At 38.7% G+C, this 16269-nt stretch overlaps 1 protein-coding gene across 5 annotated transcripts in view; it reads right to left on the reverse strand.

The window, feature by feature from the left end:
• The window catches only part of n4bp2 (NEDD4 binding protein 2), a 96262-nt gene that overhangs the window by 26663 nt on the left and 53330 nt on the right, over window positions 1-16269 (reverse strand). For all 5 annotated transcript variants that reach the window (XR_006311992.1, XR_006311993.1, XM_043692675.1 and 2 more), the window contains exons 8-11: window positions 14597-14682; window positions 12413-12458; window positions 8476-8741; window positions 1935-2056 (exon numbers count right to left, since the gene is read on the reverse strand). Coding sequence is in view for 3 of the 5 variants with exons in the window: in XM_043692675.1 (XP_043548610.1) it covers window positions 1935-2056; window positions 8476-8741; window positions 12413-12458; window positions 14597-14682 (520 nt within the window). In the remaining 2 variants the exon portion in view is untranslated. The remainder of the gene's footprint in view (window positions 1-1934; window positions 2057-8475; window positions 8742-12412; window positions 12459-14596; window positions 14683-16269) is intronic.

Genomic DNA, 16269 nt, shown 5'->3' on the forward strand with positions numbered 1-16269 from the left:
TTTCTGGATGATCTGTGCCCGGCCATATGAAGAAACAAAGAGTGAAATCTTAAAGAACCAGACCGACTGAGAGTATTTATTGACCGATCGTGGAACCAAGAGACCCCGCCAGGGTTCCAGATCTTTAGGCACATAATTCTTTGAAGTTTGCGTTACATATGAACAAGGTGGTATAAAAGGCATTTGGCATGCTTGGCTTCATTGCTTAGTCCTTCGAGTATAGTGTTAGGACGTTATGTTCAGGTTGTATAGGACACTGGTGAGGCCTCTTCTGGAATACTATGTCCAGTTCTGGTTGCCCAGTTATAAGAAGGGTATTATCAAGCTGGAGAGGGTTCAGAAAAGACTTACCAGGATGTTGTCGGGTACGAAGATTTGCGTTATAAAGAAAGACTGGACCTTTTTTCATGGAGTGTAAGAGATTGAGAGGCAACCTGATAGGGATTTATAAATTAAATGAGAGATATAGATAGAGTTAATAGTAGTTATCTAAGATGGGGAATTTCAAACCTGGGGGCACATTTTTAAGCTAAAAGGAGAGAGATTTAATAAAAGAAATGAGGCTTTTTTTTACACAGAGGGGAGTTCACATATAGAATGAACTTCCTAACAAAGTGGTGGATGTGGTACAGTTACAATGTTTAAAAGACATTTGGATAGATACATGCAGAGGAAAGGTTTGGAGGAATATGGACCAGGTGCAGGCAGGTGGGACTGGTCTAGTTTGGGATTATGTTCAGAATGGACTGGTTAGACAAAAGGATTTGTTTCCATGCTGTATGACTCTATGACTCTAAGTGTGTTAAAGTCAACAGGGAGGTCAAAGATGAGGAGATGGAATTACAGATCAGTCACAAAGGATGTATTTTCTAACTTTGGAAAGGGCTGTTTCAATGTTGAGGCTCTAGTAAAAACTCAAATTAGACACTCAGATAGACAGATAAGAGGCATGTGCATGTATTTTGGAGAAACCATATTTAAAGATTTTGGAGAAGAAAGCAGATTGAATATAGAGGAGTTCAGACAGGACATGAGAACAAGGAATTCATAGGCAATAGGGAAAAAGGAGTAGAGATGGAACCTGAAAACACTTGCCACACACAACATCTAAATCAATCTCATGCTATTTTAAAATGGCATTGGGGGAAACCCCAAATGCTAATCCTCCACCTTTTAGCACAAACACAAAAATGAAGCTTTCAGTCAGAAAATCCATTAGCAGTCAAATATTAATGGAACTTCTGAATTCAGAAGAAAGCTTTTCACTTTACTTCAATGCAATCTAAATTAAAAATATTCTGGTCAAGGGTCAAAGTATGTCAACTATAGATTGGGTATCTTTATGAGGAAATTGCAAAGTAAACATAAGACAATTTGCATATAATTTTAAAAATCACACAAGACCAGGTTATAGTCCAACAGGTTTAATTGGAAGCACTAGCTTTCGGAGCAGCGCTTCTTCATCAGGTGGTTGTGTCACAATCACCTGATGAAGGAGCAGCGCTCCGAAGGCTAGTGCTTCCAATTAAACCTGTTGGACTATAACCTGGTGTTGTGTGATTTTTAACTTTGTACACCCCAGACCAACACCGGCATCTCCAAATCATTCATATAATTTGCTTACATTGCAAAGCTAAAAACACTCAACTGTTAACTGTTCTAAGCTATCATAGAATATAATATGTGGTGCTAAGTATTAACACTAAGTTTGGTATTGCAATACCATACAGATTGTTACATATTCAAAATTAGCTTTTCAAGCTTTGGGAGATAAAGAAAATGGGTTTGAAATAATGTAAAGCTGTAGTTAAAGAACGTTGAATGAATCAGAGATTTTGAATGTTTAAAATTTTCTAAAGACGCAATCTAACATAATAACATTTGAAAAATAACAATTACAGGAAATGCTGTATGAAATTTTGATTAAAACTCACTTGTTGTCTTTATACATATCCATGATGAAGTGTTTATCAATGCCCGGAAACATCTCTAGGAGGCGTTTTTCCTTTAACTTTGTTGCACAGTCTTTTGAGGATAAGAGAGATCTCATAATGGACTACAAGAAATAAAAAACAAATAAAGTTAGGATAGGTTTAACAACAATTAATTTTATGTTCATTTGATACATTTCACCAGTATTACAAGTTTTAACAAAGAGTAGAATCCTGCAGTAAATTAATTGTCGAAAGTGTTGGTACGACTTGCCCTTCTATGTTGCACCATAAACAAGTGAATGCCACTCCGCTACTTTGGTTTCATTATTCATTCATGTTGAAGTGGACCAGCACTTATTACTCATCCCTAACTACCCTCAAGGAGGTGATGGTGACCTAATGACACTGAAACAACTGCAAAAAGACCAGCAGTGATGTTGGGAACCTCTTCAGGAGATCAAGATGGATCACCCACTCTGTGCAACTGTTTGAAGATTACTGCAAATGCTTGTGAAGTCTTCCCTTCCATTGAACTGTTTCATTGTCCACCACCATTCATGATTGGATGTGGTAGGATTATAGAAATTAGACCTGTAGTTTGTGGAATCACTTAGCTCTGATGATCTCTTACACTCTGCACTGTTGGGCATGCAAGTAGTGCTGTTTCATAGCTTCACCAAGTTGACACAGAAAATAAAAGCAGCAGTAGACCATTCAGCTCTTCAAGCCCACTCTGCTACTAGTTATGATTATTGCTGATCATCCAATTCAAAGGCCTGGTCCCACTTTTACCCTCATATGCTTTGATCCCTTTAACCCCAAGTGTTATATCCAACTCCTTCTTGAAATCATACAATACTTTGGCCTCAGCTGCTTTCTGTGCTTTCACAGGCTCACCACTCTCTGGGTGATGACATTACTCCTCATCTCAATCCTAAATGTATTACCTTGTTTCCTTAAATTGTGACCCCTGCTTCTGGACTTCTCACTATTGCGAACAGGCTTCCTGAATCTACCCTGTCTAGCCCTGTTCAAATTTTATAGGTTTCTATCGCTCCCCCTCATTCTTATGAACTCCAGCAATAATCCAAACCAATTCAACCCCTCTTCATATGTCAATCCCATCATACCAGGAATCAGTCAGGTACTTCTATAGTAAGGATATTCTTCCTCAGAAAAGGAGACCAGAACTGCAGACCTCATTTTCGGTGTGCCCTCTTGCACTCTTCAGTGAAACTGAGTTGATGTATTATTGTGCATTGTGGCAATCAGCAAGTGGTTTCCTTTCCCTTGACCTACTGCCCTAAGAATTCTTATGATCAGAATCAATGTTGAGGACTCCCAGGGCAACCATTATCCAATTAAATAGCGCCAGCTCTGCTGGGTTTGTCCTGGCATTCTCTGAGACATGTGTGTGACATATGTTTCTCAGAGTATGAGACACCCTGTAGGCTAGTCTAGGGAAGGACAGCAATTTTTTAAAATTTTCTTGTCACCTGAACTGGAGAGTTTTAGTTATGAAGAGATTTTGGATAAATTTGGATAGTTTTCCTTGAAGCAGAGGAGAGCGAGGAGGGACAAATTGAGATGTGCTACAGAAATTCACCGAACCTCAAGACATATAGACAGAGTGATAAACGTTTCCCCTTGGTGGAAAAATCAATGAATGGGGGCATAGATTTAAGGTCACAAGTAAGAAGTTTAAAGCAGATGTGAGGATTTTTTTTCACCAAGAGGTTGGTGGGAATCTAGAAGTCACTGCCTGCAAGGGAGGTAGAGGCAGAAACCCTTATTACACTTAGGAAGAATTTAGATGTACACTTGCGATGCCAAAGGCATACAAGGCTATAGGTCAAATGCTGGAAAGTGAGATTAGAACAGTTAGGTAGTTGTTTTTGTCTGGCGATGACTCAATGGATCAAAGGGCATTTTTCTGCATGTAGATCTCTACTACTAAAGACCATTAGTGAACCAGGTGGGTTGTTTTGACAATTACAAGTTTCATGGTCATCATTAGACTTATAATTACAGATTTTTTCAAAATTTCACCAACTGACATGGTGAGATGCAAACCCAGGACATTACTTGGGTATCTGCATTACTAATCCAGTTACAATACACTAACACCATTGGCTCTCCTAATGATAAATTACTAAGAATAAAATATCTAATGACTCTTGCATCATTCTTAATTTGTTTTTATTCAGTAGCAAAAAATATCAATTGCTCATATACAGTGTGGGTAGATCTGTACCTTTGCTCAAACTTGGAGGGCAGCTATTACACAACAAATTTCTTGCACTGCTGTTCCTGACAAGGCAGAAGTTCTAATGTTTGAAGGGCACATGGTTACAGAAATGTGACAGGTACGGTGACACTTTTCTACTTGAAGCATTTAGAGTCATAGAGATGTACAGCACAGAAACAGACCCTTCAGTCCAACTTGTCCATGCCGATCAGAAATCCCAACCTAATCTAGTCCCACTTGCCAGCACCCGGCCTATATCCCTCCAAACTCTTCCTATTCATATACCCATCCAGATGCCTTTTAAATGTTGCAATTGTACACCAGCCTCCACTATTTCCTCTGGCAGCTCATTCCACAGCCCCAGCCTATTCAATCTTTCCCCATAGCTCAAATCCTCCAACCTTGGCAACATCCTTGTAAATCTCTTCTTGGGGTGAAATTTGTCAGAGATCCCAGTGGTGACAGGAATTTTTTTGTATTTATCACATTTAATCAAAAAGACCTAAGTAGGTCATGAAAATATTTGGTAAGATATTAAGATTACACCAAATAATTATTGCCCTTTATTATAAAAAGCTACATCATGAACAATTACAGTCAGTATAACACAGTAGTTCCCTTCTCGTGCAATCCCATGTTATAAGAAAATTGCATAATATCAGCACCATTTAAAATAATGGGGCCAGAATCGTATTATAACCAACACAAGTTTCAAAAGGTTGCACTTTAGAAACAGTGTCCCCAATTAGTCAATCATGTTACCGCGAATTCATATTAATAAAACGTGCGTTATAGCACAATAACCTGTACTAACTAAGGAGACATGTTGCTCCCCCTCTCAAGATAATATGGAGAGATTTAAATCTAACGAATGAATCCTGTAGGAGACGCAACAAATGTGAACTTAATTTAAATACAGAAATTGTGTTGCCAGTGTCAGACATAGCAATTTTAGGCAATTGGCCATTTCAGAGGTGAGAGAGACAGAGGCTAAAGTGGGTCTGGAGCAATACCTGGAAGTGGAAAGCCGGAAAGACTAGGGAGAGAGTTTATACCATTCAATGCACAAAGTGCCCAAATGCTGATAATGTGTTCATGTAGTCATGTCAACCCGAACACTAACGCTGTAAAGTGCCAGGCAAGTGTAAACAGCATATTGTGCAGCATGGAGCTTAAATTTAAAAAGTCTTTAATGCGTGAAAATCTGAAAAATGAAAAGCAAAAGTAACTATGAGACCTAGCCAGTCTTCCACCAATCATAGCTATAGTGGAACAGCTTAAATGAACTAAGTGGTGAGCTTTGTTGTGCATATTTCTAGCACTACAGCTCAGGTATTGTCAACACCCATAGCTTTTCCCTGTGCTCGGTACACATAGCTACTTCTTAACATCGAGAGGAGTGAACTAAATTGGCTTGAAAATGATTTCTGGATTGGAAAGAGGAAACAGTACAACCGCTAACTCAGAAAACCAAAACAACTGCGGATGCAATATAAATCAGAAACCAAAACAGAAATTGCTGGAAAAGCTCAGTAGGCCTGGCAGCATCTGTGAAGAGAAATCATTGTGAATTAACATTGCGGGTCTAGTGATTTCTCTTCACAGATGCTGCCAGACCTGCTGAGCTTTTCCAGCAATTTCTGTTTTGGTTTCTGCTAACTCAAAACCTTTGCTTAAAAATATCTGGAAATATTTCAATTTGGTCTCTTACACTTTTGGTCTGGATAGTAATGCTTGGGAGAGTAAAGACCATGAAAGGCTACCTGTGTAACTATCCTGTGGCACTGCTTTCTTGAAAACACTGAGTGTGAAAGTCCAAAGATGAAACACTGCCATTTAGGAAATAATGCAAAAATCAATAATATTCTTCTCAAGTAAGAAGTCACATGATGCCAGGTTATAGTCCAACAAGTTTTTTTTTAAATCACAAGCTTTCACAGTGCTGCTCCTTCGTCAGGTGACTTCACCTAAATTATAACCTGGCGTTGTGTGATTTCTGACCCAGTCCAATACCAGCACCTCCACATCATGGTTTCTCAAGTACAATTGAGAAAGTATCCAAGGATGCAGCCATGTGGAATATTAAAAAATGTGGCCCTCATTCTTACAATGGATGTGCCCCTCATTCTTACAATGGATGTGCACGTAAATGTTTTCATTGACATAGCAGCTTTACATCTTAGGCCACTATGCTGGTTCCAGAATAATGTTGGCAGTTTTCCCTCTTGGAAAAGCATTTTTGTTGGTTTTATGTTATATTTCGATTTGTTTTAAAAGATGTCCAGCTTTAAAAGTGTCAAGTATCCCCCCTGGACTTTCAAATTGGCACAGACTAATTATGGAATGTATTCCCCTTGACTTCCTTACAAATATGGTGCACCGAAAGACCGAATTATTTTATAAAATATGGCAGCCCTTTTTGAATTACATAAATACAGATATTTCGGCTATCCTAACAAGGGCTTTTATTTAATTGAGACTACAGACCTGGCTGGTCCGCGGCCCCTCGGGGGAGGAATCCCGCACGAATACGGGTTTTATCATATCTGATGTTAACACATCCCGAGCATGTAAGAGACTTAAATATACACCCTGGTTCGTTGTAGGTTAGATTAGTAGATAGTTGAGTTTTGTCTGTTTGTTTTTTTTTGTTGTTTTTTTTTTTCGTTTTTTTTTTGTTTTGTTTTTTTTTTGTCAAATTTTGGCTATTGTATATTTGAGCTAATTGTATATTAATGTTTATATCTGAGAGTTTTATTTATTTTTGTAAACTTGTAAAAATGTTAAATTTCTAATAAAAATATCTATTTAAAAGTGTCAAGTATCAAGCTTTGATGTGAAGCCTCTGGTACGTTTGTTCATGAGTGCTTGTTCTAAAGTGACTTTGTACACTGGTTCTAAAAATTGAGTTCTTGCGAAAACCAAGAATCCCTAATGCACTGAGTACTAATGCCAAACTGCTATTGGAATCTGGTATCAGCACAATCCTATTGCTAAGTCACACTGGTAAGTTCAATTACTGTCGTGAAGACTTTGATACTGATAGCTGCTCATACATCAGCTTTACCAGTAAATGCTAGGTAACATTCAAAAGTGAGAACCCAGGTGAATATCAAGTATTGATGTATGTTAGTTATAAGCATTTTATGTACCAACCATGACCACACTGACAATCATATTTAGACGATTAAAGGTTTTAAACTAAAACTGGTATCAATGTTCTTGCGTAAATGCAGTGAACCTGTAAATACAGTGCTAATCAAAACTCTGGCATGGGTTCCCTAGCTTGTGCCCTATTTCTGAGAAAATTAGACAAGCACATTGGAAACACAATTGGTAATTAAACACAGATAAATCTACACGGAGCATCGATTCTAATCTGCTTCCACAAAAACATGCTGAAAAATACAAATTGAATACATTAACACACAACACAAATATCAATATAATGTTCATATTTTATCAAATATCAAATGGCACTGAGTCATTGTCCTGAATGGTTCAGTACAAATACAATATGACTTGCAGCTGAAAAAAGATGAACGAGCAGAGATTCTTACAAAAACTGCTTGTCCACATTGCACATCTGATATTAAAGCAACATCACTTGCCACCAACCGTGAACAAAGATGTCTTCAAATATCTATATCTCTGCATCTTGGACTTCCCCTTTCCCAAAATTACCATGCTACTATGTTCAAGGGGATCTGCTAGTGTCCAACAACAGTGATGTCGATAAGCAGCTGGAACAGTTAATCAACTTAAAGTATTCTCAGTCAGCATATCAGAATGTGACCTGCATTATCCTTTTATAAAGAATAAAATAATACATGTGTATTTTCCAAACATTCATGGTAGAGTTAAAACATAAAACTAAACTCTCAAAGAAAATCTTACAAATATGCTTTGATCAAAATAAAGAAATGTGGCATTCCACAAAATATAAAATCAGTTTATTAGGGCCAGAGATTCATCAGTAGCAATAATACATCCTACATGTTATTCAACAAGGTATAACTTTTTCAAGTAGTTTTGCAGTGAGACGAGTAACATAAAACAGCAAGTTTTCATCCGTTCAGTATTTCTCATTGAAATCTGTGGAGATTTCAATAATACATCCTACGAAGAAGCATACAATCACTAACAACTCCTGAATTTCCACATTTAACTATGTATCTCAAGGGAGTCCAGAAGTTGCCAGCTTCCAAAGAGTAATGATATCAAATGGTGACAATTTCACCATGTTTACTCCCCCAAAATCCAGACTTTACAAGCATACAGATTTATACACACCTGGTCATGTTTTGTCTGAAAGTCCATCTCCTCTGACATGATATCCCTCAATGACACGCTAGGAACCTGAGTATTCCAATGGTCCATAAATGGAAAGCCTTCCATTAGATCCCTCTTGACAGTCAATGCAGTTGACACAGGGATTGTTTTCTTTCCATCCTTTCTCTTTGACCTTTTTGTATCACATTTCAAAGTAAAAGCTCCCTCCTCTTCCTCTTTCACAGAATCTTCAAAGTCCCACTTGAAATTCTCAGGTAAGTTGCCATCTGAAAAAAAGGAATGTTGTATTTTTGTAGCTTCTAATCCACATTAAAAATACAATAAAATGGAATTCCAAAATTCAATATAAAGGATGTGACCTGGGACTGTTGCTCATTAAATTCTGATATAGAACAAAAGGCGCACACACCCGTGTCACTCCACAAATAAGTATCTGATCTTTGCTGTGCCACTGCTATGATAACAGACACTTTCTCATAACTAGAGCATGTTATTAGAGTCATAGACATGTACAGCACAGAAACCCTTTGGTCCAACTCATGCATGCCGACCAGATATCCTAAATTAATCTAGTCCAATTTGCCAGCACTTGGCTCTAAACTCTTCTTATTCACGTACCTTCTTAAATTATGCAATTGTACCAACATCCACCTCTTCTGCTGACAGCTCATTCTATACACACACCACCCTCTGCGTGAATAAGTTGCCCCTTAGGTCCCTTTTAAAATTTTTCCCCTCTCACCTTAAACCTACGCTCTCTAGTTTTGGACTTCCTTTCCATGGGAAAAAGACATTGGCTCTTCACCCCATCCGGGTCCCTCACAATTTTACAAACCTCTAAAAGGTCACCCCTCAGTCTCTAATGTTCCAAGGAAAACAGTCCTTGCCTTTTTCTGCCTCTCCCTCTAGCTCAAATCCTCCAACCATGGCACTATCCTTGTAAATCTTTTCTGAACCCTTTCAAGTTTCACAACATCCCTCCTATAGCAGAGAGACCAGAATTGAATGCAGTATTCCAAAACATGCCTAAACTATGTCCTGTACAGCTGCAACATGGCCTCCGAACTCCTATATGCTATGCACAGACCAATAAAGGCAAGTGTACCAGATGCCTTTCCTCACTACCCTTTCTACCTATGACTCCACTTTCAAGGAACTATGAACCTGCACCCTAAGGTCTCTTTGTTCAGCAATACTCCCCAGGACCTTACCATTAAGTGTATAAATCCTGTCCTGATTTGCCTTATCAAAACGCAGAACCTCACACGTATCTAATTGATCAGATGCCACTTCCATCCACTATCATCCATACTTTCCTTTGTAATGAATTTCACTGCAGGAGCTGTGCTGTGGGACAAACTAAAGAAGCTATGACTGGAGTTGAACATTTTCAGATCAGCAGAAAACAACCTTGCTCCTGAGCTTTAGTTGAAGAACATTCCAAAAACAACTAACGATCATTGGGTGGTGATGGTTTCCTTGTAATGTCTGTAGGAATGTGATGATTGGTCAGAAACAAATATGACAAGGCTAGTGTGATGTTAAGATTTGCAAATATATATATTTTAAAGTATATTTATATATTATATATTTAAGTATATTTATATACATATTTATATTTTAATATCATTTATTTTTGAATTTGGATTTTTCAGTTTTAGCTAATGGCATATGGGTTTCCTGATGATGCCACCTGCCACAAAGAATGTGACCTGGGACTGTTGCTGGTGTAGAAAAAAAGCCCCAGAAATGTCCTCCGTATTCTTCAACTGAAAATTTCCCATCGCCATAGTTGACAAGGCTCTCAGACATGCTTCATCCATTCCCCACACTTCTGCACTCACCCCTTCTCTTCTCTCCCACAACACCAATAAGGCCCTTCTATCCTCACTTTCCAGCCCACCAGCATCCACATCCAAAGGATTTTAAGCCAGCATTTCTGCCACTGCCAGTGGTATGCCACCACCAGGTATATACCTTTCTCTCCCTGGACAGCCTTCTGCAACAGCCATTCCCTCGAATATCCTCTTCCACTCCCAACAACACCTTCCCATTCAATCACCGATGTAACACCTGCCCATTTATTTCCTCCCTCTCACTATCCAAGGTTCCAGAAACATCTTCCAGGTAAAGCAGTGATTTATCTGCACTTTACTCAATCCAGCCTACTGGATTCACTGCTAAAAATGTGGTCTCCTCTACAGTGGGCAGACCAAATGTAGACTGAGTGACTACTTTGCAGAATATCTATGTTGTGTCTGCAAATATTACCTCCAGATTCTAGTTGCCTACCATTTCAACACACCGCTGTGCTACCTGGCCAACATCTCTGCCTCAGGTTTGCTGCAGTGCTCCAGCAAAGCTTAGCGTAAGCTAGAAAAATAGCATCTCATTTTCCACTTGGGGACCCTGCAGCCTTCAGAATTCAACACTATGGTCAATAATTTTAGGGCTTGACCACCTTCTCCCTGTCCTTCCCCCACTCCCAGACACCAGATCTTGTCATGGATTGTTTTCACTACAGCCAACCCATTTCACCTAATAAGGGTCCCCAATAGCAGCATTTCTTTCTCTCCGACTTAGCATTATCCATTCCTTTATCTGCCCAACTACTCTTCTCGCTCTCTGTGCGCCCGTCCACCTGATACTTACTCTTTCCCCTATCCCGACACCGTCTTCAGCTATTTACTAATCTTTTCCTAGATCCAATCAGTTCTGAAGAAGCGTTACTGGACATAGAACATAGAACATAGAAGAATACAGCGCAGTACAGGTCCTTGGGCCCTCGATGTTGCGCCGATCCAAGCCCACCTAAACTACACTAACCCACTATCCTCCATATACCTATCCAATGCCCTCTTAAATGCCCATAAAGAGGGAGAGTCCACCACTGTTACTGGCAGGGCATTCCATGAACTAACGACTCGCTGAGTGAAGAACCTACCCCTAACATCTGTCCTATATCTACCCCCCCTTAATTTAAAGCTATGCCCCCTTGTAATACCCGACTCAATACGCGGGAAAAGGTTCATACTGTCGACCCTATCTAACCCCCTAATCATATTGTACACCTCAATCAAGTCACCCCTAAACCTTCTTTTCTCTAGTGAAAACAGCCCCAAGTGCCTCAGTCTTTCCTCATACGATTTTCCTTCCATACCAGGCAACATCCTGGTAAACCTCCTCTGCACCCGTTCCAATGCCTCCACATCCTTCCTATAGTATGGCGACCAAAACTGCACACAATATTCCAGATGCGGCCGTACCAGAGTCTTATACAACTGCATCATGACCTCAGGACTCCGGAACTCAATTCCTCTACCAATAAAAGCCAGAAATGGACGTGAAATGTTGGCTCTGCTTTCTCTTCACAGATGCTCCACGACCTGCTGGGTTTTTCCAGTAATTTCTGTTTCCGATTTCCAGCGTCCACAGTCCTTTTCTTTTTGTTTAGTAACCAAAAGTACTTGAACAAAATCATTGCATGTGTGGTATCAGTTGCAAAACCTGCCTCACATGGTTGGTCTCTTCAGCGCCATATAAAGTTCCCCCAACCGCAATAGATTTGATTTGCTGCATGTCCACGTTCATTTGTGGATGGTAGGATGACAACAAGGAACAGCACATCCATACAAGACCAAAAAGGGAGGAATGAGGGCTCCAGAAGTCATTACTGTGTTAGTTTCTGCATAAGTTATTAGCCATTTTTCTAATCCAGAAGTTAACCAGATCTATTGAATTCACTTTCACAACTTGCATAGTTAAATTTGAAGTTACAAGCAGAGATGGTAGCCCAAGTCTCAGAGCCAATACATCATCTTTTCTTATCAATTTTACTTATTGTATGCCCTTCATATTCAAACTTTTATAAGAATTATAATCACTTATCAGCAAAGTGATTTGAGTTTTTAGTACAGGAATTAACAATATTTATTACCTTCCAAAAGAAGCTGGTATGATAGAGATTCTTGTTTCTTTCTTTCCTGGAAAAGAGAATTAGTTACAGCCAAGCAAGATAAACTGGTTGAACAATTAATTACAAAGATAACGTAAGACTTTCAAAAACACATATTATACAACTATGCAACGTTATGGGTAGGCATGAAATGAGAATTTAAGACAACATGAAATAGCAGCATGCATAGGCCATTTAGCCTCTCGCATCTGCTTCATAATTTAATAAGATCAATGCTGACACTCTGCCCAACTTCACTTCCCACCCAAACTCCATACCCCTTTACTTTCATCACATTTACATCCTTTGCGGTAGGCAATGGCACTGAAATGGTAGTAATTTAATCAGACAATTTATCTTGAACGCTGAGTATGAAACACACCAAAAGGATTATATTTGAATTCAGTAAGAATATAGCATTAAAAGTTAGCCTACTGGCAATTGTTGCAAAAACCTGCCCAGCTCACTAATGTCCAAAAGAGAAGAAAATTTGCCATTACCTGGTCTGGCTTACATGCAAGTCTGGACCCACAACAATGTGTCTGAATTCTAACTGGCTTCTGGACAATCGGGATGGGCAATAAATTCTGACTTAGCCAGCAACACCCAAATCCCAAGAATTAATTTTTTAAAAAATTTGGTCTTATCAATGCCTTCAATGGCTTTCACCTTATTTTTTCAGAAAAAGTGCTGAGATACTTCATCAAACCATTTTAGTCGCAAAAACTTTAAGATTTAGTGTTGAAAACTATTTCTATGAAGAAAAATCAACAAAAGAGCAAGGAAACAGATTTCAGAATTTAATCACTTCTACACACCATTCCAAGTTGAGTGAAGTGGCAAATCATTGCAGCAAAATTGAATCTGCTCTACTGATTCAGACTGGAGGCCAGAAGCCTGTGGTGTGCCACAACAATCAGTTTTGGGTCCGCTGCTTTTCGTCATTTACATGAGTGATTTGGACGTGAATATAAGAAGGCATGATTAGTAAGTTTGCAGGTGACACCAAAATTTGTGATGTACTGGACACTGAAGAAGGTTATCTCAGAGTAAAACGGGATCAGATAGGCCAATAGGCCAAGGAGTGACTGATGGGAGTTTGATTTAGATAACTGTGAGATGTTGCAGCTTGGTAAGGCAAACCAAGGCAGGACTTATACAGTTAATGGGAGAGCCTTGGTGAATGGACAGAGTGGTGAATAACGTGCTTGCCCTTACTGGTCAGAACATTGAGTATAGGAGTTGGGATGTCATGTTGCAGCTGTAAAGGACATTGGTGAGACCACTTTCAGAATACTGCGCACAATTCTGATCGCCCTTCTATAGGAAAGATTTTATTAAACTTGAGAGGGTGCAGAAAAGATTTAGAAGGAGGCTGAATGGCTGGGTTTTTCTTCCTGGAGCATCAGAGGCTGAAGGGTGACCTGATAGAGGTTTATAAAATTGTGAGGGATTGGATAGGATGCACAGCCAAGGTTGTTTGGAAGTGGAAGAGTCCAATACTAGAGGGAATTGGTTTAAAATGAGAGGGGAGAGATTTAAAAAGGATGTAAGGGGTAAGCTTTTCATGCAGAGTGTGCGGGGTGTATGGAACAAACTGCTAGAGGAAGTGATGGAGGTGGGTACAATTACAACATTTAAAAGGCATTTGGATGGCTACATTAATAAAAAGAGTTTAGAGGAATACGGGCCAAATGCTGGGAAATGGGACTCAGTCTGATTGGTATGTCTGGTCAGCGCAGACGAGTTGATCCAAAGAGTCTGTTTCCGTGTTGCATGACTCTCCTCAGGGCATCGATTCACAAAACGGTAACCCCCATGCAGCTTTACAACTGTTGCTATCTTTTTCTTTAATTACAAGACACATTAATTTTTTTAAAGACGGTTGGCATACAATCTTAATGTTAATGAAAATAGTTCTGCAATTTCTAAATGAAACTTATAAAAACTAAACCTTTAAGATATAAATCTACTTAACAAAGGAATTATGATTACCATAACAGGAACAAAAAGATGTTCTTATTGTCTAAAACTCAGATCCACTATACTAGCTTGCCCACATATATGCCCAGAATATTCCACATGGAAAGACTAATCACAATAAAAAATAAATAACATGCATAAGACTCAGATAAGGTTATGATAGACAAGAAAAACTGTACAAACCAATACAGTCTCCTTCCACTTCTGATGGATTACATTTGCCAAATTCAGATCCAGCTGGACAACACAATCCTCTGGAGTCAAATAATCTGAGGAAACAATCATGGTCACTTTTCACTAAATGATAAGAAATAACTTCAGATGACCATTGCATATTTGGTTTCATTTTGGGAAGAATAAAGAGCATTTTAAAAACAGGATTTTACATCTCTAAATCATTTTTGAAATTTAAATTTTCTCTCTGTCCCTTAAATGACTTCCTGACATTCAGGCAAACAATCAAGGAAACACATCGCAGATTACAAACAAATCTCTTCAGGGTGTTGCAAGTAACCAGATTGTTCCATAGTTTGCTAAGATCTTCATATATTTTGGATATGCTTTTTAAGTGCAGGATTAATACAACTTATGCATAAATATCTGACTTTATACAATTATGGACTTGCCTTACAAGTGAAAGTGAGGGTATCTGATTGAGAAACTGATAAATAACTTTAAGGTAAGTGCAATTCAATCAAGTTCAGAGTTTTTTATAATTAAAGTTAATAAATTCAGATGCTTTACAAGAGCTGGCCGTGGAAGAAACCTGAGCAATTAACAATCCATCCGTAATGGAGCCAGGGAGTCCGGCGACAGGGACTGACATTCATTCAAAATATAAATTATTCATATGGGTTAATAAATCAAAGAGTATGTTGAAGATAAAATATCTGCTTTGCATTATAATCAAATCACCCCAGACCATGCCACTTTGCCACAGAGGTAGTGATTCAGTGTAGAGTTTTGGTTAGAAGGTGATTTTATTTAATTTACTTCTATGTCTCTAAAGAAAGCAATTCAGTTTGGGTTTTACCAAGGAAAAGCAGGCTGGGAGATTGCTCTAGTTTGTAACTAGGTGAAGCTAGCTACTCAACAGCCTTCTGGCACAGAGTAAGCTTGAAAACTTAACTTCGAAAAACTATAGGTGCTAATCTGCACTATGACTATGACTATGCATATCCAATGCCCGGCCAAGGAGTTGAACAGTCCATAGTTGTGAAATTTTTACAGAAAATTGGAGGATGGTTTCATCAAAAGGTAATGGAAGAATCCACATGAAATGTGTACCTTGAGGAAAAGCTGGAATATTAAGGAGAATACTATGTTAATCCAGGAAAATTAGTGAACTTGAAATGTTGTAAAATTAGGGAACATTTGTGTGAACTAAAGTGTGGAACTAATTTTACAGCATAAGTATTTATAGGCCATTGTATTAACAATGCTTACTTTACATAATCTTTTTCAATACACAGTAATTGTTATTGTTTAACAATTTGAAATCTTGTAGTGTGGCTCCGACAGTTAACTGCTGAATGCTCAGAATTCTTCTTTAAACATCAGCAATCCCTAACAAGTTCATAACACTTCCTATAATCATTAGGTTTGATACATTGAGGAATAAATTTCTCAGAATAAGTGGAAGTTTTCATAACGTAAACAAACATGATCTGATAATCTTTACAGTGGTGTGGCTGAATTATGATAAGGATTGAGTCCTGAATATTCAGAGGGATGAGACATTCAAGAATAGGAGATTCCTGATGAAGGGCTTTTGCGCAAAACATCGATTTTCCTGCTCCTCAGATGCAGCCTGACCTGCTGTGCTTTTCCAGCACCACACTCTCGATTCAAGAACA

This window comes from Chiloscyllium plagiosum, chromosome 1 (assembly GCF_004010195.1).
Source record: "Chiloscyllium plagiosum isolate BGI_BamShark_2017 chromosome 1, ASM401019v2, whole genome shotgun sequence".
NCBI lineage: Eukaryota > Metazoa > Chordata > Chondrichthyes > Orectolobiformes > Hemiscylliidae > Chiloscyllium > Chiloscyllium plagiosum.